The 25,354-nt window shown below is 31.3% G+C and overlaps 2 protein-coding genes and 1 long non-coding RNA gene across 4 annotated transcripts; 2 read left to right on the top strand and 1 right to left on the bottom strand.

Moving 5' to 3' along the window:
• Positions 1–1,408: 1,408 nt before the first annotated feature.
• LOC117240055 (serine/threonine-protein kinase PLK1-like) lies at positions 1,409–19,117 on the bottom strand. Of its 2 annotated transcripts, none has more exons than XM_033505911.1 (8): positions 18,317–19,117; positions 8,790–8,894; positions 7,980–8,096; positions 5,634–5,848; positions 4,168–4,591; positions 3,104–3,537; positions 2,684–2,817; positions 1,409–1,853 (listed from the first exon to the last, which is right to left on the bottom strand). In XM_033505911.1, the coding sequence occupies exons 1-8, from the start codon at positions 19,115–19,117 to the stop codon at positions 1,510–1,512; spliced, it is 2,574 nt and encodes an 857-aa protein (XP_033361802.1). In that variant the 3' UTR covers positions 1,409–1,509. The 2 variants fall into 2 exon arrangements, with proteins under 2 accessions (XP_033361802.1, XP_033361804.1); XM_033505913.1 differs by having other exon boundaries at positions 2,684–2,814.
• A 1,350-nt stretch (positions 19,118–20,467) lies between these two features.
• Positions 20,468–20,955, top strand: LOC117240057. Its single transcript, XR_004494628.1, has 2 exons — positions 20,468–20,668; positions 20,846–20,955. It is a non-coding gene; the product is annotated as an uncharacterized LOC117240057 (long non-coding RNA).
• Positions 20,956–21,500: 545 nt separating this feature from the next.
• On the top strand, positions 21,501–24,767 carry LOC117240020 (pleckstrin homology domain-containing family M member 1). The gene is made up of 2 exons (XM_033505862.1): positions 21,501–23,995; positions 24,092–24,767. The coding sequence occupies exons 1-2, from the start codon at positions 22,046–22,048 to the stop codon at positions 24,254–24,256; spliced, it is 2,115 nt and encodes a 704-aa protein (XP_033361753.1). The 5' UTR covers positions 21,501–22,045; the 3' UTR covers positions 24,257–24,767.
• Positions 24,768–25,354: the final 587 nt, after the last annotated feature.

The following is a 25,354-nucleotide window of genomic DNA, read 5'->3' as shown; positions in this document are numbered from 1 at the left end:
AATGTAGGTATACACACGGTATTGCGTGTGATACTGTATTTGGTAATCATTTTAGTCGCAGGCTGGTACGATTGTGTATATCGTCAACGACATAACTGCGGATACGATTTTTACAAAATATGAATACGCGATTGTTTGACATTTTATTACAAGTATTGTTTTTAGAATTCTATTCTTTGCTTTATATACTTTAATTAAAAGTTTACGAAAACCTTTACGTCTAAATGGTTTTTAAGGAAGAAAAACGAGGTAAAATTGCCCTCATTTTTTAAGTCAGTCTCCCTGTGGTCTCATCATTCATTTTATCTAACCTTATACAAAACGTAATATGTACATCACAATTTTGCTACATTTTGTAAAAAAAGAAAGGAAACAAGATAATATCTCTGGATCGAAGAACTCAAACAAACGTCGTCTAACATTCATCTTCATTCCTCATACAATTTCCTTAACTATGCCTATCACGTAGCTTACGTTTAGCTGCACTCGAACTATTTCGAATTTCATAAAATTATGAATCGAATTCATAAGAAATGAATTAGTCGATAAAAATTATATGCGTGAAATGTTGTAATAACTGTTAGATTTCTTCTGTATATGATAGTAAAGAACCTACATAATAGTATTCTATTTTCCATTTCTCAGTTTCTGAATTTTATAGTTTTATTAACTATCTTATTTAATCAATTTTATCATATAAAAATATGTATTACATTGTAAGATTAGTACTCGCTGTTTTTAAACATTTTTTTTCTTAACGTTATGTAGTAATATGCGTTATGCGTATATATTATGTATACATATACTCTTCGTTTAATGTTCATCAGATACTTTTTAACATCTTAAAAATTTTTTGTAATACGCAGGAATTTTACCATTAATACTACATTTTATTCAGTCAGAAGAACTCTTGTGAAATTAAATGTTTCAATGCAACAAACTCTCGTGTCCTTAAAAATATATTTTTTAGGTACTAATAAAATATTTTGTACATTATAAATATTTTTTCCTATAAAAATTAAATTAGTATTAAATACGTGCGTACATGCGCGCTTTAAAGTTTTATTTATAATATAAATAAACAAAAATATTAATAATCAATATACATAATATCGATGTATGCAATAATTTGATACAAATTAATATATATAGTCCAAATATGTAAATCTAAATAAGTCTGGCACATTGGCAGAGGTATGTATTATGCATATCCCAATTAGACACAGAAGAAATAAAAAACAATAATTAATTTGAAAAACTCGGTTCGAATGACTTTTTTGTTTTTCTATTACCTCTCTATTCTTCAATTTTATTTATAACGAATTATATTGGATAAATTTTAAACATGAAAAATAAAGAACCGTATAAAAAATCGAACGAGCACAGCTAACGAAACAAGAAGTATATATATATAATATTTATATTTATTTTTACTGCAATAATATTTCGCATAAAGTATAAACTTCAATCGTTTAACGAGTAACATACGTTCCGATGTATCTTTGATAGTCAAGCGATTGTGTTATTATGCATTTCTGCAAATTCTTTAGATACTTTGTAAACATAATATAAACGCTCGTAGAGGTCTGCTGTACAGCCAAAATCTCGTATATCGTTTAACCAATATGAAGATGTACGTCTACTGGTATCGATATATGTGATTAGGTGTCCTTTGTTAGAGGATTCTTGCGAGACTACCAATTTTGTATGATCCTCGAAGAAATTCACTTGTAAAAGCGGTACTGACAGTTCCATCATAATGGTCTTGTCAGTTCTTAACCATCTTCTCATTCGCGGTACACAAACGTTTTTTGAGTGTTTTGATGCAACTCGTTGTTTTTTAATTTCACCACCTTAAACACAATGAACAAATAATTCTTATTCTTTACCACCACCCTGCTCTATAATACAACTGTATAATATATATAATAATAGTATATATAATAATAATATATATAATATAGTATGTACACTATAAATAATTATGAGGTTTAATAGAAGCAAAAATTATAAGTAGGAATCATATATTCATAGAGCTAAAATTGCATTGAAAAGGTATTGATTTTTGTAGGTTCCACTTATTGTTTTACGATACTTGTTGATAGCTACATCTATTCTTTTACATTCTTTGCATCAAATTTTTATATAAAATGTATAATAATTTTTCTGCTTATAATTTTAATATTTTTAATAATTATAATAACTTGGTATTTATAAAACTCGTAAGGTGTAACCTTATTATTACACAAATTATTAAAGTATTAAATTGATGCAATCACACTAGCTGTACTTTTGCACTTCTATCTCTTAAATAGTAATTGCTTCGTAACATTTTTTTTACAAATGAATCTCAATTCAATGGCAAAATATTTGATTAGTCCGTTTTGTATAGTATTTGTAAATTAATACATATTTAATAATTTATTTGTTTGAAAACTACATGTAGCGTTCATTTTTTCATCTTCAAATTTCTTTTTTCGTCAAATTTTTCATCTCTTCAAAACAATGCTAGCGAAACACGAAACTTGTCGAAGGTAGAACATTATTTTTTAATTAGGAAAAGTGTTTAACGTAATCGGACAATATTTTATATCAATCTAATATGTTGAAAGATACAAAAATAGAAAATTGTATGCCATTTATGACACATTTGAAACTAGATGGTATAGCACGTATAATTTACCTTCAGTCATAAATTTATCCATGTACTGTGTAAAACGTTGCAATAGTACAAGCTTCTTCTGCAAAGCAGCTGGAACGTCTTCCTCTCTATGATATTTTGTTACTTCATCGTCGGTTGTCACATACTCCACCCTTCTTTGCAAATAGAACCACATTTTTGAATAAGTTAAGCACACGATTAAAAAATGTTTAACCGTTTGTAGTATTATAGAAATTTCTAAATATTACTAATAGCTATTTATTTGCTTTGCTTGCAATTTTTGTTGCAATTACTACTTTTTCTTAAATGAAATATAAAAGCGAAAGGCTTGGATGTTGTAACTATTGTTTAGTGTCTCTATCCAGTTTCTTTCGAAATAGAATTTATTTCAAAGACTTAAAATATAATATATGGTATAATGTTAAAAGAAGAAATACCGACCTTCTGTCATGTGTGTAACTAATTTTTGTATGATCGTTGAATAAAATGCCGACAGATTTATCGGAGAGCTGAAAGCCTAGGCCATACTTGTTGGAATAATCGATCCATTTAGTGATGAACAGAGGTACAACATCCCTTACAGGTGGATGATTACGTAGCTTGTTTCTACATTTAATTTCTGTGACACAGCTTTCTAACGCTTGGTGCATTTGCATACTCTGAGCGGTGTATCCCGTTTTCTTATGATCTGGACAAAGAACACTGTTTAATCTTTGTCTGAATTGTGGCACTTTTCGAAATTTTCTGGCTAACCAACTGATCACTTTCGACCCCTTTCGTAAATTTTTCTGGGAAAGATTTGTTTGATGATAATGCTGTTGTGTATGCCGTTGGTCCTGATGCTGTTGAGATTGCTGGATAGTATGAACCTGTAACTGCAATAAAAAAGTTAAATAAATATTGAATGGAATAAAAATATTCTCCTACGATGAAAAATATTTTACTAATTAAAATTAGAACATTATTAGAACAAAATTAGAACAAAATTAGAAATCATCTAACTTTTGATTAATTGCTATTGTACATCACACTATAAATGTAATTACTATAGATTCAAACGAAACAAAAATTTTACTTCACCTGGGAAAGTTTGTGGTTTGGATATTATTCAAATATTACTAAAAATAATTTGCTATTTAGGAATTACGACTAAATATTTACTTTTTGCCTTTTGGTACGTGTCTACTGTTGTGTTTAAATATCAAAAAATAAACTACATGTGTACATACAAAATTCTTTAAATTTTGTTTTATGCCGTGTATACATATTAGGTAAACGTTGTTAAGTTGTTTCTTTTGTCATATAATCTCTTACCTAAGCCGATATACATACATACATATGTATGTGTATATGTATATATATATATGCATGTATGTATTTGTACAACGCAATAGTAAGACCAAAAATATGTAATATTGTAGACGTAGGTGTGGAAGGATCTGTGCGATCGGATCTAATAACTCAAGACATGAAAAACGATGTCGTAATACGAATCGGTAGTTTACCTGAGTATTATTAAGTTTTTGATTCCTAGACGTTATAGAATTGGATGAAGGCGATGAATCGATTATAGAGGTACGTGGCATTTGGAAACAAGAAATGCGAGGTAAGGAAGTTGGTACATATTCCTTGGTAAGATAAGCATGTTCCTTCACTCTTTCCAAAGACGGCCGGAGTTCAGGATTCGGCTGCAGAAGCCACCTGATGAGATCTTGTCCGTTTCGGCTCGCTATCGAATCGTCAACCTCTCGATAATGATTGTTACATATTCTAGCGTAAGTTTCCTTAAGAGACGCTGTGTCGAAAGGTGGTTGCCCTACCAATAGGGCGTAAAGTATGCATCCGAGCGCCCAAACATCCGCCTCGTAACTGTATGCTTGCTTATACAACACTTCCGGCGCAATGTAATTCGGTGTTCCGCATATCGTCCTGCGCATATAAAAGAAATTATTACGATTTTACTCGTATTAATTATGAAGCTACTTGTTATTCTCAAGCCACACATATGTGTTTCCGTTACGCTCGCGTTGCTGCCGTGTAAATCAAATTACAGAGGAACTCGAAATTGAAATTACTTACCTGATCGGCGTACTTGAGATTATTTTATTCGATTACATAATAATAGGAACGTATTTACGATCGACCAGTTCCATCAAACATTGTAACGTATGCAAAATATTAACAAAATAAATCATGAAAATACAAATTGCGTCAATTCGAAAATATGAAAAGTATACAGACTGTTAAGGTTAAAAGATAACTATATATGTATACATATATATAGTTATGTATATGTATAATAGTAATATATGTGCATATATTGTACATATTATATACATATCGGTCAAGAGTTTAAGTTGAATGTAAATTAGTATTCTACCAGCGTAACAAATCAGCGAAAGTTCCTATGTTTAAACGTGGTTCTCTTAATTTATATGTATAATAAATATAAGGAACATATAAATATAAGTATGTATGTGTATTACTTTTTTTTTATTATTTCCTGTATTCTCAATATATATATAATATATTGAATTATACTTGAATTATACCTATACTTGGATATCAACTTACTGACAATGAGCTGTTTTCTTGCATCACATATAAATAAATAAATAAATATATATATATAAGTCTTTTACAAAATATTCATAACTTTTTAATTGCAATAACTTTTCATCGTTCATAGGGAACTATTCATATCGAAGCACTTAATATCATTAGTATTATTTAGGTAGTTTCTCAAAATTCTAGTTACTTTTAAATGTGCAGTCGATTAAATATGCTCTGACTAATCAACAAGAGAGAGAAATTTGACAATCTTTAGGAAAACGAAATAATTCACTGTGCATGCAGTTTCTCGTATTTTGGGCCAAGTTCTACGTAGGTATGGTGTAATAATAATAATATATAATAATAATATATAATAATAATAATAATAAATGATTAAGAAAGATCGAGGATAACTTACACCCGTCTGCACTGTCCGTCAAGCCTTGTCGCCAGTCCAAAGTCCCCGATCTTGACAATCATACGGTCCGATAGGAACATATTACCTGGCTTCAAATCTCGATGAACAACTTTCTGAGAGTGAATATACGCAACGCCCGTTACCATTTGTTTCATGTAATAGCGTGCTTCCGGCTCCGTAACTTTGCCACGGTACTTGAGCACATGCATCAAGCTCTGTCAAACAAAAGTGACTTAATTTTAACTTAATTTAACAGTTAACGCAAAGGCTTAATGTGGGATAAATCATGGATCACTTAGAGATCTTTGACGCTTGTCTTCTAAATATCTCTGATAATTGATAATACAGCGCAATTCACAATATTTTGAATGTCAATTGAATTCACTTATCTGAACGCAACTCCCGTTACAGACGCGCGCGTGCATACACACACGTGTGTAATATTTTATCTATATATTATACCTATATATAACAGGTATAATAATATTTCTGTTTAATGCTTTGACGAAATGAATTAATTAACTTCTAAGAAAGTAAAAGCGTCGAGAAATCTGTCCGGAGGTAAATATGAAAACAATTTCAAGTTATTCTTTATAGGAAAATTATTTGAACTCTTAATTATAGCAGTAATACCTATTTTATTTTGTATTTTACTAATTTATTTAATTTGGATAATACATTACATCATGCCGTATCTATATCGTATATCATTATAGATACAAAGTTAACGAATATTAAATATTGCACTCTGGCAATAAAATAAGTACAGAAGACGTGGCACATTGTCGGTATTTCGACTAATTAATAATTGGTTCGAGAAAATGTGATCACAAAGAAGGAAAAGTATGCGATTTCGTGTTATAGTTAATGATGCATAGTGTAAATCGGAGATTTTCGTTCGGAATTAGCTTTGAGAGTTTACGACGCGACGGGTCGCTAGTTCGTTGCAAAGGAAACGTCCCATGGAAACGTATGTATATATGTACGTACGTTCGCGTTGCTCACATTACGGATAATTGTTATTGTTACGTTGTTCGAAATTAGTAACTTATTCGTAAACGCTATTTTCTCTTTCGCTGAAATGGAAAAGGGTGGCAATTCGCTATGCTGTCTAGTCAAAATCTAAATGAATTTTACATAGAGACAAACTTTCCGATTGTAATTTAGCCATATAAGTACGGGTCGGTAGTTATCTAGGCAAGCTTCAAAAATCGTGGTATGAATTGAATAAATTTTTGCATAGGGAAAAGCAAAATATTAGTCTAAATTCGAGTCTTAATTGCATTTTTAAGTCTTTTATATTTGTTGAATGATAATTTAATATTTAGCAGATCATCTTCTTAGTATTTCAGCGGCAGTTTCCCCCTTAATATGTTCTTATGTTGTAAACTATTCGTATGTTGTTGTTGTTGTTGTTGTTGTTATTGTTATTATAGAGAACAGTTTCTCAATGATATCTTAGATAAAGAAATTACTATAATATCAGCAATGTTGACGATTTTTTAGAAGCTAACGATAATCGATCTGCGATTAGTTGAAGTTAAAGTTAACGGACCAGCACATCCTAACGTAACGGTATAAACAAGTGAACGATTAGTCATGGATGATAGTGTAACTAAGTGCTAGTTCTCTTTCCTGCTCACACGAAAATCTGATGCTTGTGGTTTGTGGTTTCATCTAACAATTCTAACTCTAACCAACATATATATGTACATACATATAACAATGATACGCGTTACACGAAACGAAATATGTACATGCATAGTGAAAATAAAAGTTGCCAAAGATTATCCAGAGGAAATTCTAATTAATGTTTACGGTTGCATGTTGATATGAATTTAGTGTCAATAACACATATAATGTATTAACTTTTAACAGATACATACTATTTTATAAGACAAAGTCTATAGAGAAGATATACAGAAAGTATTGCACATTATTTTTCGAGTACCTGTTGTCGGAAAGGTTGACAAATCTTCCTGAAAAGCCGAGAAAGAAGAAATATGTACATGGTAGGTTTCAGGATGAAGATTGCACAAGGCGATAAAGAAAAGAACAGCGGAACAATTTTATTTCTTTATGAGGATTATAAATTGTTGCACGGTTAACCCTAAGCTCCAAGTGTTGAGTGAGCTCCTCGTAATCTTTCTGACTAACATAAAAGCGAGGTTTTATTTAACGTAACAGGCAAGCGAACTTGCCTTGCAACGGAGATCGACTCGACTCGACTCGAAAGCAAGAAGGTTGGAAAATTCTTGCAAACGTATAGAAAGAATATGTCGTAGGAAAGTGTACAGTGTACAGTGTACAACAGGAAGGTAGGTATACAAGACATACGATAGGTACCTTTCGAGGACAGGCTTCTAGAAGCATATACACATTAAGGTTATCCTCAAAGTAGTGATGCAGCTGGACAACGTTCACGTGATTCAGCTCTTTGTGGATCATAATCTCGCGTGCGATCTACAAGTAATAGATCATTATTAAACTCGCGACCATCTCTGACCACCTGCAAAACTTCAAATGATTATCTTAGCGACGGTCTTTGCACAATTTAGCTGCTTCAAAGTAGTTTATATATATTATAAATTAAGCACGCCTACTATTATTATATCTAAATCTTATCTAAATTTTATCTAAATTTTACCTAATTTTAGATAAAAGCAGCAAGTAAATTGCAATAAACAAATGTCTTTGCACGTTTCCTTACTTTGCTTCATATTACATACGTACTTTCTAAAAAGTGAAAATTATAAATATGTATACGTATTATGACATGTTTGCATAATACCCTTGAATGGTGGAGATTTGTGGTTTTTTGAACACAAAAATTTTATTAATAGTCCCATAATTGAAGAATATCCTATTGATTCCAAAAATGCTTTGGAACGGAACCAAATAACCGTTACGCACTTGCCGACTCTTTAAAAAGAATGTCACCTTCATGATGTCAGAAAATTTTGAATTTTACGAAAGAAACTTGATACTAAATAAACGTTATCAACTATATACGAGTTATAATGCATAATGAGTTCTATCGAACAGTGTAATTATAGTGTTATATAAAGATATAAATTACTTTTATACTGATTAAAAAAAATTATTAAAATAAAAAATTGAGATATAAGTATGTATGTACATATGTAGAATACAAACCTTCTGCATATGAATTTTTTGCATCCGATTCTTCCGAATAATTTTGCAGGCATATTCATTTCCATTACTGACATCGGTCATGAGAAAAACTTTGGCAAATCCACCCTGAAAATAATACAAAAACACGTAGATAATAATTTATTTCATATCTTATGAAGAGATAGGTATAATTACATAATTACATGTACTTATGTATACCTATAGATTATATTACGTAATAATGTACACTGTAAATCACATATCTAATATGTGATTTGTGATATAATCGTTTTTATCGTTGAATCTATCATAAATCCGATTTCAACTTAAATTAATTACGTATTTGCTGGCGAAGAAACAATTAGCAGCTAGATAGAATTTGTTTTTTTTTTTTTGCTTTACTAAGACATATGAACGTATGAAATAAATTTGTAGTGAAATTATAGAGCTAGAAAAGAAGGGATGCGTTGCTTACAATCTACGATAAACAGAATTTAAGTTTCTCAATCTGATCGTGAGAGACTTTAGGATCAGAGTATATATCTGAATTAAAGGAAATATTCAAATAGGTAGAAATTCAAAAAATTTAAAAAAAAGAGACATAGGGGAAAATAGTCATGCGTTTAAAATTTAAGCTTATAATTCAACTTCACGTTAGATTCTACAGTTTCACCTGTAACATCCATTTCAGCTTCTCGGAGTGAAAGGTTTTCTCTTTTAGGGGCATTTGCTTTCGTGCTGCTACGAGAATATCTTTAAATTATCTTTTATTGCTTTGCTACGGTAGCTTTAACGTTTAGCGAGAAGGAAAGTAAAAACAGCCGTCACGACGCGACATAGCATTCACAGCTTTTGCAAATCATTTTCCTTCCTTCTGGGACACTTTTACCTCAACTAAATAATATAAACATTGCGTTATTCTTAGCAACAACCGACTTTCCACTCTTCTTTTAACTTTTCATCAAAAAGAATAATTTTACGAATGTTTACGAAGTTTTCTTTTACGAATGTAAATAAATGACCTTTTATTTTCGATACACTATGCGTAATTCTTACCTACGTTCTTTTCATTGCAATAGCTTCTAAAAATTTCTGTTACAACAATTAACGACTTTTAATTAGTTTAAATCGTTTGGTATTAAGAATCCTCCCAGTCGCAGTTTACTAAGAGGAAAACTAAAGTAACGCTGAAATAGCACAGGAACAAAGACCTAGAAACAATAAAAACGTGAGAAACTACAGAGCGGGAAATTCTTGTAGCGTCTAGGCCGTGATCCGTGATCCGTGATCCGCGATCGTCACGCGATTTAAATTATCTTTGCCGGTAACCATAACCACTGCAGTGACGTATTTACATATGATCTTTGCTCAGGGTCAGAAAACGAACCGTTCGCGCACCAGCCTGGCGACGCGAATTTTTTACTTGTTTACGTCAAAATACGATGTAAAATAATATACGATGATGATAAATGGAGCAAACGAACAAAACGAACGTTCGGAAAATATTGAAACAAATGAAAGAGCGAAGGCCAAATTTGGTTTGTAGCATTTGCCGCTCCGCTAAATTTATAAATTTCAGGAAGAAAATGAATATTTCGCGTTTATTTGTTCCATGAAGAAATTTTCGATAATACAAAAATAATTTTTATTTATATCGAAATTCTCCAGCGATGTTCTCTATATGTACAAGATATTAATAACAATTAATATCTTAAATGTCTCGACTCATCCGTTATAAAAATATTATTTGAAGAAAATCTGCTATAGCTATGACAGATATGACAATATTGTTCTTGTCCTCAATTCGATCAATAACTTGGTATTAAACTAAACTTTCAAGAATAATTTACTATAGATCGTAGATTTTAGGTACTAGCTAAGCCAACCACGTAAGTACGGTTTAAAGCATTTATGGCTTGTTTAATAACAGTCGTACGTTTATTTTTAAGTATCCTCCGTAGTCTTCTAAAAATACATTACCAATGCATATTTGTAGTCCATACAACTGCGTTGCTGCATGGGTAAAAAGCAATCACTGCCTTTCGTTTCTGTTTAATCATTTAACGGAATGGACCACCATGAATTTGAAAATAAATTGCCGCGCAGCTTCGACGGTACAGAAAAACGGCTGCTATGTTTATGTTTGCGACTAGAAATAATATATCAATGCCCTTTGAAAATACACGGTTTTTATTAAGAATTCAGTTTTATTTTATATCGATATAAATATGTATAATATGTATGTGTATTATACAAGTGTTCATAGGCCTGTTTATAAAAACACTAGAAAGCAAGTCGAATACCTAGTTGATCTAACACTAACATAAGTCTAGCTATATATGTATATACGTATGTATACATGTATGTATTTGACAAAATCTTAGATTATTCGAACGATATCAATGTCTTTTATTTCGAGATAAGGTGTAGATGACATTTTCACGTGCATACTCATCTAAATATACGTATCAATTTGACAAACTGCCAGAACAGTTTCTATTTACTGTTAAATAAGAAGGGCACAAGATTTGAATTACATCTTACATCTACTCTACGTCTAGCTGTCTACCTTTGATATTAGAAATGTTTGAATTTTATATTTTCTTTACCTTTCTTTTATCTTATGCCGATTTTCACCTTCACTTTCGTCTCAAGATTATCCTTTTCCTTTTCAAGTCAACTTACCACTTTCTAAACATATTGAAAATAATTATTCAGATAACACTGATAGTTGACTGAAAATTGTTAACATATCGAAAGTAACAGTAGAATAGAAAGTTACGAGACAAACATAACTATTTAAAATAATTTCAACTTTTAATTTTAGCGGATTATCCTGGTCTCTACAAAATGTAAATTATCTTTCAGTTTCTACTTGAATAAAATATTGCTTCTTTTTCTCACTCCAAGTGATCAATAATAACGAATATACATATATTATATATGCATAGATATACGTACTATATATGTATGAGCGCTCAATAGTCAATAGATAAACGATAAAGTAAAATGCTTGGGAAGGAAAAGCTTTTCGTTAAATTGACCTTGACCTACCGAAGAAGAAATGTTACTCTATCTTCCAAATTACATACTACTTGAATAATAAAAATGAATGTCTCGAACTATCGAATTATTTGAAAAATATCGGATTGATTTTTTTTATTGAAAACCTCTCGGTGTGATCTTGTGGTAATCGGTTTAACTATTTATATCTAGGATTTTTATTTTTTAAGATTATTTGTATATCCTTCCAATAAAAAGGGAGTTAGTTATGATGTTACGATAGTCCGAACTTCTGTATAAGGACATGTGGCAAAAACAAGAGACGCAAAAAGTAAATGAAACGTAGATAAAATGATTTCTTTACAATCGAATTAATAAGCTATATTACGTGCATTCCATAGAAACCGGTCGCGCAGATTTTCTCCTTCAAGTTGATGCATACCTATATAGACCGTTTAAATCTAAGATCTCTACCCCTTTACACTTCACACCTTACATTACAATTACACCATCGTACATCGATACAAACGAAACTTCCCAAACGGACGCATGAAGCTAAATTGCTTCCATATGACAAAATCAACTCTTTCCTTCGCGTAACGCTATCTATATAGATACATATGTTCTACATAGCGTACTTATGTGATACGAATATCATGTGATAATTATAATTAAACTTGAAACTCGAGTAACGATGAAAGCTATATACATGTACAGCGACAAGAATAATTATAAACCCAATCCGATTTTTACATTTTTCATAATATTAATACGAAGTTTAACAAAATCATTTATATAATTTAATATTATAATGTAAAACAAAGCTGAAGAACAAATTGAATTTTGCTTTATAATTGTGTTTTTGGCTGTAAAGCGGTAAAAGAAGTTAAACTCCATGTTAATTTTGTTACCTTTCCGTTTTAATAATCAGTGGATTCCCCTTTGCTTTTGATTACTTTCATTAATCTGCTAGGTACACTATCCGTTAGTAAGTAAATACTTACAGTTTCTAAAAGCTGGCTATGATAATAATTCCGAAATCTTGAAACCACTTTTTTGTAGTGGCAGCTGACTATGAATGGGAGCAATGTCTTGTTGAAAAATTGTCCTTTTATCTTCTATTTCGGTTACGAAAAGCAATAGAGTTCGTCATGTATCATCTCCTGATATCCTATAGTGTTCAATTTAGCCTTTACAAAAATAATCTCTCTTAACATATTCAGGTATGGACAATGATAACGCAAAAATGTATATACATATATATATATATATATATATATATATATATATATATATATATATATATATATATCATATACATACGGTATATTATATTACATATTACAATAATAGTACTTACTTAAAAAATTGTTACATTCCTCTACCGCGTAGCTTGATCCCCCCTTTACCAAAAGATCCACCCTTTATGCAAAAGATCAACATTGCCAGTTTAGTCATTGTATAGGTTGCTTTTGAAAAACATTTTTTACATTCATGCGAAAGCTGGAATGCAAACTTAAACCCGTACAAATTTTACTTAGCTAAAGAATTTTTAAGTATTTAATAATAATATATTGAACATATTCGAATTAACGGTAGATTTTTAATCGTATATTTTCAATATTACACCTTTGAATATTTAATCGTAACTTTTACAAAAACAAAATATCGGTTAAAATACGACGTACTTCTTTTTCATAAAAGTATTGAAAATGTTCATTGAAAAACGTTGTTATATTATATTTTCTTAAATAAAGATACTTTTTCATTTTGCGTAAAATTTCCTAGAGGTTAATAAACTTGAACAATCTGACTTTATCGTCTAAATTCATTATGGTTTCGTGGTTGCATTTAAATAAAATGACAGAAAGGAATCTGAAAACAAGTTGTAGCAATATTATGATCTAATGAAAGGAACGTCGTACAAATTTTTATTTGAAATTACATACAATCTTGTTTGTTGCATAGTAGGTATATCTCATAGTGTCGCTGTTAAATCGCGTACGGTTGATTTTACCGAATGAATTGTCATCCAAGGGCTTCTGATTATTCGTTTCACAGAAAACTTGATAGAATCGAAACACACGTGACTTAATTAATCAATATAAATATCATATTGCCGATAGAAATATATACATATTGTATAACCAAACTTACGTCAATAATTTGAAACGATTTATTGTTACATATAATCCAATTAATTTAGCGAAGAATCCGTAACAAAAGAACAAATTCTATTCTTATATTTTTTTACATCTACATCCTTCCTTTCTGAAATTGTTCATCTTCTTCAAAAGGCTCATAAAAAAGCACAGAATAAATGTCAATGTAAGAGTTATCACAAATTCCATACAAGTAGCATTTCGTCAGACATAATACAATATCCGCAGCCCTCTAAGTAACTTCAAATGAAAAACGTTTATGTACACATACATATGCATGTATATTTATATTAGGCTGAACGTTCTTCGATTATCGATTCTACACTAGTTTTTTATCTCTATTACTCGTTTCTATAATCAGAACAAGATATTTGTGTACATAATGTTATAACATCAGCCTCGATACTTAATCAGTAATTGAAAGGTTTGCCCGATCATTTTTGTCGTTTTAAGACCTTTTAAAAATAAAGCATCAGTACCAACATATTGACCATAAGGAACATTTTTTAGATAGGTATAAATTGATCAATCGCAACAAATATTAAAATGTTTTAAGCACTTTTAGTTTCAGTACAGTAGGTAACAAACACGATAAACGACCCAGACGCCAGAGATCATTTACCAAAGATCATTAATAATAAGTCGTTGCTAACTACTTAATAAAGACGATCAGTACTAAAATTACCAAATAAATAAATATTTAATTATTTAAGAAGAAAGAAAAGTCGTCTTAATAAAAAAAAATTGTAAAATAACAAACGTGAAACGTAATCACGCTCATTCATTTCGAAAATGACTAAACCCCTTCAGTATTCAGTATTCAGTATTCAGTATTCAGTAATAGTCTTTTGTCTTTCTAAATTAATAGTTTGCGTAATCTCGAATTAAGTTAATTTAATCCTAAACAGATTTTCATCGGGTAAACGATTATAAAGAAGATGTAAGTACCTATATATGTAAGTTTGTCAACTGCCAACCTAAATAAATAAATAAGACGCGATTGTTTTACAACACGGTTGTTTTATCAGTTGATAATATAAATTACACATATGGGTATACGGTTATAAAGTAATCTGTAAGTTACTTGTTAAAATAATTTTTTTGTGATAATAAATTTTGATAGATAAAATATAAACCTACGACCTATATAAATACATATATGTATGCTTACTAAAAACTTTTACTTGAAACTCGTTCAGAGTTCAAGTTAAATTACAAGTCATAAGGTTAACAAGTCATGCGACATTTAATTAAGAAAATCGCGTTCACACATGAAAATTTTCATTTGTAGGTTGTCAGACATTTTTCCTTCTCATTAAGGAAAGTTCGACACAAACAAATTAATCACACGGCATAACGATACTAAACATTTTATTAACATAAACTATTACTTATATATATATAATAAGTAATTTCAAAAGAATATTGAAGACGACACTTGCATAGCGAGTGCCGATATGACAGTTCGAGATAACACGAATAGCAAATTATAGACAACTTAATTTGACCATGCACATTCCTACTCTTTGTACAATTTCAAATAGAAAATAAATTCCCAAGGAAGTACCATCTATGAAATTAATTTAATAGACACCAGCAACTCCAACTTCCATAGAAATGATGAGAACTGCGTACATATTTTATGCATGTGAACGCCTACGAAGAAAAAAGCAATTGCAGGAGAAAGGAACGAGTAAGGTGGAACAGAGAAAGGAGAGGAAGAGGCCCATCTGTTGAACTTATCCTCATGGTTGCACCACAAATACACCAACAGCCAAGATGCACATATATATTGTATATCTATTGTATATATCCACGGACATACATACATACATATGTAGCGGACAATCTGTGCAAGGCGCAAATGTCAGTGACACGTGTATACGACGTGTACGTATAGGCAAAAGTAGACTTTGCATAGTTGAAAATAATTACTAAATAAGTATAATTAAACAACTTACAATTAGTTAGATGATCCGTAAAGCATTACTTACGTCTTAAAGTATAATAATTACTTTGCAATAAATATGTCAATTAATCTTCGCTAACAAGTTATTTTCCTTCTGTCTTATTTCAAACACAGAAATTCGGTGATTAAACCAATTTACTTTATCATTAGGTTTACCTTTATATGTAATATAGCATTACCTTGAACAATTACAATCATCAACAACAAATACTCAAATTTATTACATATTTTCGATATTGCTTTTTATTGTATTTTTATGTTCTTTAGTATGTCTAAATAAAATTTAATGGCAATGTTATTATATATCGCTTATTGTACAGCTTATCGACTGAAATGTTATTCTTGTATAAAAGTAGCGATTTTCATAATTTTAAAAAAGTAATACACAAGTATATGTACATATATAAAAAGGATAATATTGCACTCATAATAGATCATCTCATTTGCCTGTGTTTCAATGAAAAGTCAATGCGAATCTATTATAGCTTCTATATAATTTATTAGCAACTAAGACAGAAATGTATCCGACAGAAATGTTTCCAGAATAGGAGGCACGAATTCGTTCCTTTTAAGCTCGGTCTACGTAACAAGCCGCTGACATATTCACAACCAGTCGAAAATAATAAAGTAATGGTGCAAACTAAATTACATAGATGTAGGTCGAAAGGCATGGAAAGGTGAAAATATCAGAAGTAAGTTTCCATGAAACATCGAAATCATCGAAGAGCAAGCTATGTACATATAACGGAAAGCTTGATTTCTAACATAAAATGCAAGTCAGACAGAGTAACGTCCGAGTAATCGGGATGACGAAACAACGACCGGTTTTCTCGAGTAGAGGATACATAGAGGATACACAGTTTGAGTTTCAGAGTATATACATACATTGTACATCCTCTGAAATCGTCTGTCTCTCTCTTTCCTCTTTCCCGTTGACAAGAACGACGAGAAGCCTCGCAAACTCGCATCTTGCTACCGATCGATCGCACCGCACCAGCCAGAGACAAAGAATATTCCTTACAACTACAAGCTGTGAACGTGAACCGATGCCGATCGATCCTCACCGATGCTCTTCAGATATTTAGAATTTTTATCAGATTTCGCTTGCCAAATGTCGTAAAATCACTCCATCAGGATTCAGGAACATCAAGAAGATTACGTAATCGTAATATAATACATGCGAGATACGCTTCGATCGACACGAGATGAAGATTTTGAAGATTTCAATTCAATTATGATCGTTTTTCCCTTGAACTCTTTACAATTTACATATTTACTTATCATTAGTGTAGACTTAGACATTGTAGATCATTGCTTCTCTCACGATTCTTTGCTTACCATAAGCTTCCTTTGAAATAAATAGGTTCCACTATGGCAACAGAACGTTCTCTAAACATTTTACATTAAAATTGTTGATAAGCAAAAACGGATACCAAGTGGTTCCTTCGATTTTCGGTTTTCGAGCATTCAGAATATAATTAATCATTGGGAAACAAACACAAGGTTATATCTCGCTATGATATATAGAATGCAATTAAGAGACAACTAGACCCATACAACTACAATCAGATGATACGGTAAACGGAATTGAAATTATAATTTCGTAAAATAACGAATTAGTAGGTACTATATACTACATATAGTATATAGCGTATGGAAAGTGTTATAGAAAGATAAGTACTATTTAACGAAATATGAACTGCTTACGATGTTGGCAACACGAGAAATTAGTAATCAAGTAAACGAAAAACAAAGATCTAAGACGAGTTACCAATGTGACCTCATAGTACCTACGATGTATATATACAGGCAATATATGCACAAATGTATATACACATACAAAATATTCTCATATCTAAACATCTTAAGTGTACTTGTTAATTGACTAATAACATATGTGTGTAAATACTTACTTGGTACAGTTGGTAACTAATCGTATTTAGATTTTAAATCATATTACTCAGTAAGGTAATTTAGTGTTTCTAATTAACCATCGACCACTTCATATATTTTCTGCTCTTCAATCTAAATTACCAAATTCAAACTAAATTACCAAATGTAAACAAGAATTTCGAAATACTCAAATTTATCTTATATTTATGTTTTCATGTCGTAACAAAGAGACAGCATTGGGCATTGTAACATAGAACATTGTAAGTAGCAGACGTAAATAATCGCTATAATAGTAATCTTAATATCAAAATATGTATATCAATTTAAGCAGCAACCAACAAAAACGAATGTTGCGCGTTACACACCATATTCTCAATGTTATTAAACATAATTGTTGTGAATAATCACGTAAAAATTAGAGACTAAATCTTTAAAATTAGGAAACCTTACTTGAGGTAAGGATAGGGAAGAAAAACCGATATTCGACAGGTGTTTGCCTTTTATTTGTGTAAGGTTTTTACCTTGCCAAGAAGTTGTCCCTTGTAATAGGCATTTCCTTGAACCGGGTCGACAACGTAATCCAACTCCTCTTCCGCGGAATTGTTCCAGGAAGATGTGGAAGGTCCTGCCGTGATCACGCTGGTTGTTCTTATCAAAGACGAGGCGGTATTACCAAGACGACTTCCACTGACCGAACAAGTTACGTTATTGGTACTGGTGGTAGTAGTGACAATCGCGACGTTATTCGTCGACGAGGAAACATCTTGCACGTTGTTGTCACCTCTGGAATATAGTTGCACGGAAGAAGCATAAATAAGTGTCGATGTGCGCGTGGTGATGCAAGTGGTTTCCTCGCCGTTTCTTTTGTAAATATCGACGACACCATTTTCCCTCGGTGCCTCGAGAAGACAGCTAGGATGTGCAGAGTACGTCGAAATATCTACGTCCAAGGGTAACGAGGTCGCACCGTATTTCCGACTCTTTCGACGAACGAGGCTCTGCAAGGATGCGGAAACCTTGGAAAAGCTCTGACGTGATCCATTATTTACGGACCTGCTACTACCAGCTGATTCGATATTCTTTTTCCAACACTCGGACTCGAGGATAGTTTTAGTTTTAACCGTCTCGTTGCTTTCCTCCTGACATCGACCAACGACCTCCGCCTCTAACAAACGACAAGCTGTTGTTTCGGTATGCAACTCGCCAGGGATCGTCTCCAAGAGGAGACTTTTATTGCTCGTTTCGTATTCTCTCGGAGGCGATGAACTCCCGACTTCCACCTCGAGCGTGTTCGAAGGTAACATCTCTACTTCTACGTTCATTTAACGATACCCTACAGTTTCGAAGACCTTGTGTCTATAGTCTGTAGTCTGTAGTCTCTAGTCTATAGTCTATAGCAAGATATTTTTACTTTTCTTCAAGAAATCAATTATTCAGCGCACCCTGAACGACGTAACAACGATTCTCTTCTGCTCCTCCTCCTCCTTCTCCTCCTCCTCCTCCTCCTTCCTCTTCTTCTTTTTCTTCTTTTGCTGCTGCTACTGCCACCGCTGCAACGCGTTTTTCCGCCAACTTATACACTATGATATTACATTCCCTTGTTCTGCGGGATGTCATGTTATATTTGATTTTGGCATTTAACACAGACAACGCCTACTTCTTCACATCCATGACATACGAGCACTCTGAGATCGCTCGATAACGGTGTCGCGACATTAAACACTGTCAAACAACTTATCTGTTATTAAAAGAGCAAGCGTTTCCAATACAACTTCCAAATGTCAATTGGCAAACAGTATTCGGAATCGCGTACGGGTTGAAACAAAACGCACACGCTCTCTTATCATCGATCAACCAGTAACGATTACATATACAACACAGACCAACATCTTGACCAGTCGAATCATCACTGTTCCGCGCGCAGCGCGCACCGACCAAACGACCAGACACCCTACGTCTCTGTCCTCCCCACTACTTCCACCACCTGACCTCTCATTGTCAGTGCCGTAAATAAAAACGACGTTGCTTTGACATTTTCCGCCTGCATACCGTAATCCTTAAAATTTTTTTTTTTTTTGTTCCTATACCCGTGGTCCGTACGCCCCAACGTTTTGTATTACGATAGAACTTTTTATCTACAACTACGCTTGTTTCTCTTATTATTAACACGAAATATTATTTTTCAATAATAAATAAAACACTTGAATTTCTTACATATATTCAATTACATTATATTTCATGAAAAGTCAAAAATATAAATATGCTCCCATGCAAATCATTTTTCGCTCCAAAATTATATTCTGCCAGCTTTGTAACTTAATAAAATACCATAAAGGCACCTCACCTATACACCAGTAACTCGTGAGAAAATGTATTGTTTCTTGTTTCTAATGTGTAGAAGGGAAATGCCGACATCGGGGCACTATTCTTTTATTTGCAGAAAGAAAATTGTTTAAATTTACAATGTAATATATACATTTTTATCATACTCTACATCCTACATTATCAGATTTCTTAACATTTCTTGACGTTTCCTCAAAATGTTATAGGGAAAATGTATTAATGCATTTGATAATGCAATTGATATTTCGAAAGCAATGCACTTCATATACATTCACAACGTTCATTTCCTTAATAAAGTTCAGAATAAAAGTTTGGAAATATGCAATAATAAGGCCATATGCAATAATAATCAATAGAATGCTACGGCCCTGATTCTAGTATTTGCTTCGCTGTCCTCGTGTTCAACTTGCTTACTTTTTTCCTCTGTCTCTCTTCTTTACCATACCAGAACTCTACCGCCGTCAAACTAAGAACACTTCAGAACACTCATTGTCCTATCATGCGTATTCGGTATTCGGTCGTTCACACAAGTACGTATGTACGTACATATACCTGTTCCAACATTTGAGATACTCTAAGCTAAATGCATATCTAAATATAGGAACGGTGTAGCAATGGAAACTTGATTATAGAATCTAAAGCAACTCCCATATATTTGATAAATTAATTTTTTTCTAAGACTGTTTAATGTTTGTCCGATATTTCAGAAACTGATTCCAGTGATAAAATTTTGGTAACGTTCTTGCACAATGAAGCTAATTGTGTACAAACATAAAATTCAATAGATTTCCATAATATATGAAAAGAAATATGCATAGGAAAAAAACATTACTCGCGGTAAGGAAATATGTATAGTCAAATTATATGCCATTTACTATTACTTACTATGCCATAATATTATTTCTTACATTTCTTATTTATTATATCTATTTTCCAATTTCTATTGCAATTTAAATTTTGATGTCAAATTATTGAAATTAAGAACATCATTTAAAGAATATAAAGCTATAATTTTGCTTCAAAGATTTTAGTATTATAAATACTGATCTATAAACAAAACCAAAATTTTTAACTATAAACTGTAATAATCATTCCTTTTTATTGAAATAAGTAAAACGTATTACCATAGTAAATGAAACGAATTGTTATCTACTACATCTACCGATCAATGAATTAATGAAACAAATAACTACAATACCATTTGTTAAATATTTACTATTAACATATTAAAACACATTTATTGATACTTAATTAATATTACTAGCTTGTATTAAAAACATTTTCGAATATATATATCAATGTCAAATATCACCACTAGCTGATACAGCACACATTGATGTATATCAGCGCAATCTATCGCTTTGATACGTATTACTATCAAAGAAAACTACGAAGCTGACGGAAATGCTGCTGATTCATAATCTGTGTATAAGAATACCCAAGGAATGTTTTAAGTGTCAGAAAGTAACGAATCATCATTATGTTAAAAATTGATTTAGTTGTTCGTATCTTAAGATAATGCTTGTAAATTTTTAAGTTAAATATAAAGTAAACACGGTTAAATAGTTTGTTATTGTGTGATGTAACCTATTTCTCACACATTCATCAAGAGATTACGTTGTCATGCGTTATTACTGGTTCGAAGTTCGCGTGCTTTTCTTATCACGTTGTGATTTGTATTTTTTCTGACCGTACTTCCTTGTTTCTTTGTTAGTATCAGCGTAATGTACGAGTTCTGCCAATGTAATTTACATAATATCTACTACGTCTCATTACCACAGTTAGTGATTTCATCGAGTTACCTTCTAAAATTTAGGTAACTTTTTCTATTATAATCACAAAGATGCTTGAAAGAGCAAACTATAATAGCGCAACTACTACTCTTGTGAAACGTCAAATTCGAAAAGATGAATTCGTTTTTGAAAACAGTCAATCCAATGATGAACAAGAGAATTGTATTAATCAGAGAATCGTTGCAAAAACAGTTAAATATCAGCGTGATGGAAATGCAAAGTGCACCAGGAGTGGAGGAAAACGATGCAGTTGGCAATTGCGACGAAAGTATGACCCTGTGCTCCGTTTTGGAAGCTATCTTCCTACATGGATTAAAAGACAGTCTTTTAAATCGAGTAACAGAAGTTTTAAGCGGCCCAGATTTCAATGCAGTGCCACAGCCAAGTTTTTGGGGTCCGCTGTTGGTATTTTCACATCGACAAATTATAGATCAAATACAAACATTAAGTCAGCTTACGACAGAAGTTGGATATTGCAGAGCTTGGATACGATTAGCTTTAAACGAAGGCCTTTTAGCTAGCTATTTTTGTTCCATTAAAAGAGATAATTCAGCTTTAAAGCCATACTACAATCGATCTGCATTCATTAGAGATACAGACCTTGTTGAAGTTGCACAGAGACTAATTGAAAGTTTAGACAACATATGCTTTAAACTAGCTTGTAATAGTAGCTTATTAAATTTTTGGTCAAATACTCCTCTTCTATTAGCAGGCATATGGTCACCACCGATGAAATCTTGTCCAATATTTAGTGCAGTAGATATTGCAAAAACAATAACTACAGAATTAACAGATGGTGACAATTTTGATGAAGTTGAAACTGCTAGCTCTATTGGTAGTTTAGGTTCATTTAATTCATCACAGTCTGCTCTTAATAATGCAGGTTGTATCACAGAAGATGAAGCTTTAAAAATTATACTAGCTAATAAGAAATCAAATAACATTGGTATAGATCATTTAACCAATAATTCAAGAGGAACTCCGTCTTTGAAGGAGGAAGAAGAAGAACAAGATTTACAAACAGGAGAAGAAATAGAAAAGGAAATTTCAAATAATGGCAGTCCAAAATATAATACAGAAATTAATATATGCAACAATATTGAAGATTTGGGGGTTGGACATATTGTAGAGAATCATGAAACGTTGCAAAATATTGTTTCAACTACAGTAGGGAATTCATTAATTGGAAGATTGGGTTGGTCTACGTCATTTGAAGATTGTGAATCTTCGTTAACTTCATCTGCAGTATCTCATGACTCTGGAACAAATGCAGCTCGTACTCCTGGTGATGGACCTACGTATGATGCAATTATTCAAAGCTATCATACTGTTGGAAATGCATCAGTCATAGATCTTCAAGAATTTTTAAAAAAATATCCAAAAAAGCAACAATCTAATGATGGAATCAAAATTCAATCAGAAAATAAAGCTGCAATAAATTTTGACGAACAACTGGGTAAACTTCCCAAAGAGGAAGGTTTGGATGTACAAGATTATAGTTGTTTTGAATGTGGCCATGCAATTGGTATGACCTTTTCAAAAGCACATGTTTGCTCTTTCTCTGGTAACTATTATTGTTTAAACTGTATGTCACAAAATGAATATCTAATTCCATCACGAGTAATTCATAATTGGGATTTAAAATGTTACCCTGTTTGCAATAAGGCTGCAGCATATTTACAAGATTGTCCTACGCTACTAGATCTTAAAGTCTTAAATCCACGAATTTATATGGCTGTAGATAGTATGGCACAATTACAATCATTAAGAATTCAATTAAATTTATTAAGAGCTTATTTATTTACATGTCGTGAACCTATAATCGAGTCCTTACAGAAAAAAGTTGCACCTAGAGATTACTTGTATGAACATGTTCATCAATATTCTGTTTCTGACCTTTATGATATATCCAATGGAATTCTTGCACAACAACTGCAGAAAGTAGTAGAATTTGCAAGAAATCATGTTATAAATTGTTGGCTTTGTAGTCAGAAAGGTTTTATATGTGAAATTTGCAATAATCCAAAAGTTATTTATCCTTTTGACATGGAATCTACATACAGAGTGAGTAAATGTTTTTATTATAATTGTATAAAAATAGTTTAATCTAGTTTAAATAAAATCTAGTTTAATAAGTTATTAGATATTATGTAATTTTAGTGTGGAGCCTGTAATGCAGTATTTCACACAGAATGTTTAAATGCTTATAAACCATGTCCAAAGTGTGAACGGAGACGCAAACGAATGGATCTCCCGCTCTTAGATGTGGGATGTACAGAATTGTCACTGAGTGATGCACCAACATTTTCAGTTGATATAAACTAATAAATAGAATTTTTAATAAATCACGTATTTTTATTTTTTATGTACAAAGTGTTTATAATATTTTCTTCCTTGTAAATTAATTATTGATAGAATATATTTTCATTAAAATTTACTTTTATGAAGTTCAATAATTTAATATTTTATAAGTATATAACAAGTCCAGTTTAAGTGTTAGATATTCAACAAATTATTCTTCAAATATACACGTTATACTCGTTGAATTCATTTTGAAATATTAAAGAAGATGGTGACAGTAGTAATAAAAGTGTATAATTTCACTTGAAAACAGGTCTATATATTTCATTAACTTTCGAGTATGTAATTCAACAGCTTTCATATAAAATATTTTTTGGTATTTTCACTAGTTAAAGAAATACTAATAGCGCATGTACACTTAAATCAAGAATGGTGTATATTGGCATTATACTTGTAAATAATTGTTATTTCTGCTTTATATAATTTCTCAGTACTACATTTGTAATAACTAATAAAGAAAACTCTGTACATTTAATATTTAAAATTCTCATTTCCATACCTGCAATATGTTAAAAGTGTGTTGCAAGTTCTATTAATTTCTTGAGATACATTTTAGAATGTATGTAAGAAATATGTACATGTATTTATGTAATATATATTTTATTAAAATTTTATGTACAAAAGGTAATAAAATATATCAATCATTTATTAAGTTATTTTATATTTATTGTATTTAATACTGTTATTATATGTATCCATCCATATGATGTAACAAATCTCTTTCAGTATGGCTTATACCCAGCAAATACATATTTTACATGTGTACTGATAAAACTTAGTCGTCGTAATGTTTTTAAACATTAATAAGAATTTGATACATAAAAACATGCAATTATATTTTTTGTATATATATATATATATACATATAACCAGCATATGAAATTTAGTGAAATTTCATTATTGTATTATTGAAAAAATTGAAATATATGTATCAAATACCTTGTAGACTAGAAATATTTCATGTCTGAAAGAAAATATATAAGCAAAATTTGTATAAATAACCATATAAAAAAATTGTAGAAAAACAAATATTAAGAGATTCTTGAATAATAAAATGTTACA

The sequence above is a fragment of the Bombus vosnesenskii genome, unplaced genomic scaffold (assembly GCF_011952255.1).
Source record: "Bombus vosnesenskii isolate JDL3184/JDL3185 unplaced genomic scaffold, Bvos_JDL3184-5_v1.1 scf7180000014535, whole genome shotgun sequence".
Classification (NCBI taxonomy): Eukaryota; Metazoa; Arthropoda; class Insecta; order Hymenoptera; family Apidae; genus Bombus; species Bombus vosnesenskii.
This window is presented reverse-complemented; position numbering and strand designations above follow the sequence as displayed.

Bases quoted from the DNA above. Each gene is read 5' to 3' on its own strand.
- LOC117240055 (XM_033505911.1), bottom strand. From the start codon at position 19,117: ATGAACGTAGAAGTAGAGATGTTACCTTCGAACACGCTCGAGGTGGAA. The intron at 8,895-18,316 runs GTAAAAACCTTA...TATTATTTTCAG, and splicing joins AGGGACAACTTCTTGGCAAG to GGTGGATTTGCCAAAGTTTT. The intron at 4,592-5,633 runs GTAAGTTATCCT...TTATATGCGCAG, and splicing joins GACGGACAGTGCAGACGGGT to GACGATATGCGGAACACCGA.
- LOC117240020 (XM_033505862.1), top strand. From the start codon at position 22,046: ATGAATTCGTTTTTGAAAACAGTCAATCCAATGATGAACAAGAGAATT. The intron at 23,996-24,091 runs GTGAGTAAATGT...ATGTAATTTTAG, and splicing joins ACATGGAATCTACATACAGA to TGTGGAGCCTGTAATGCAGT.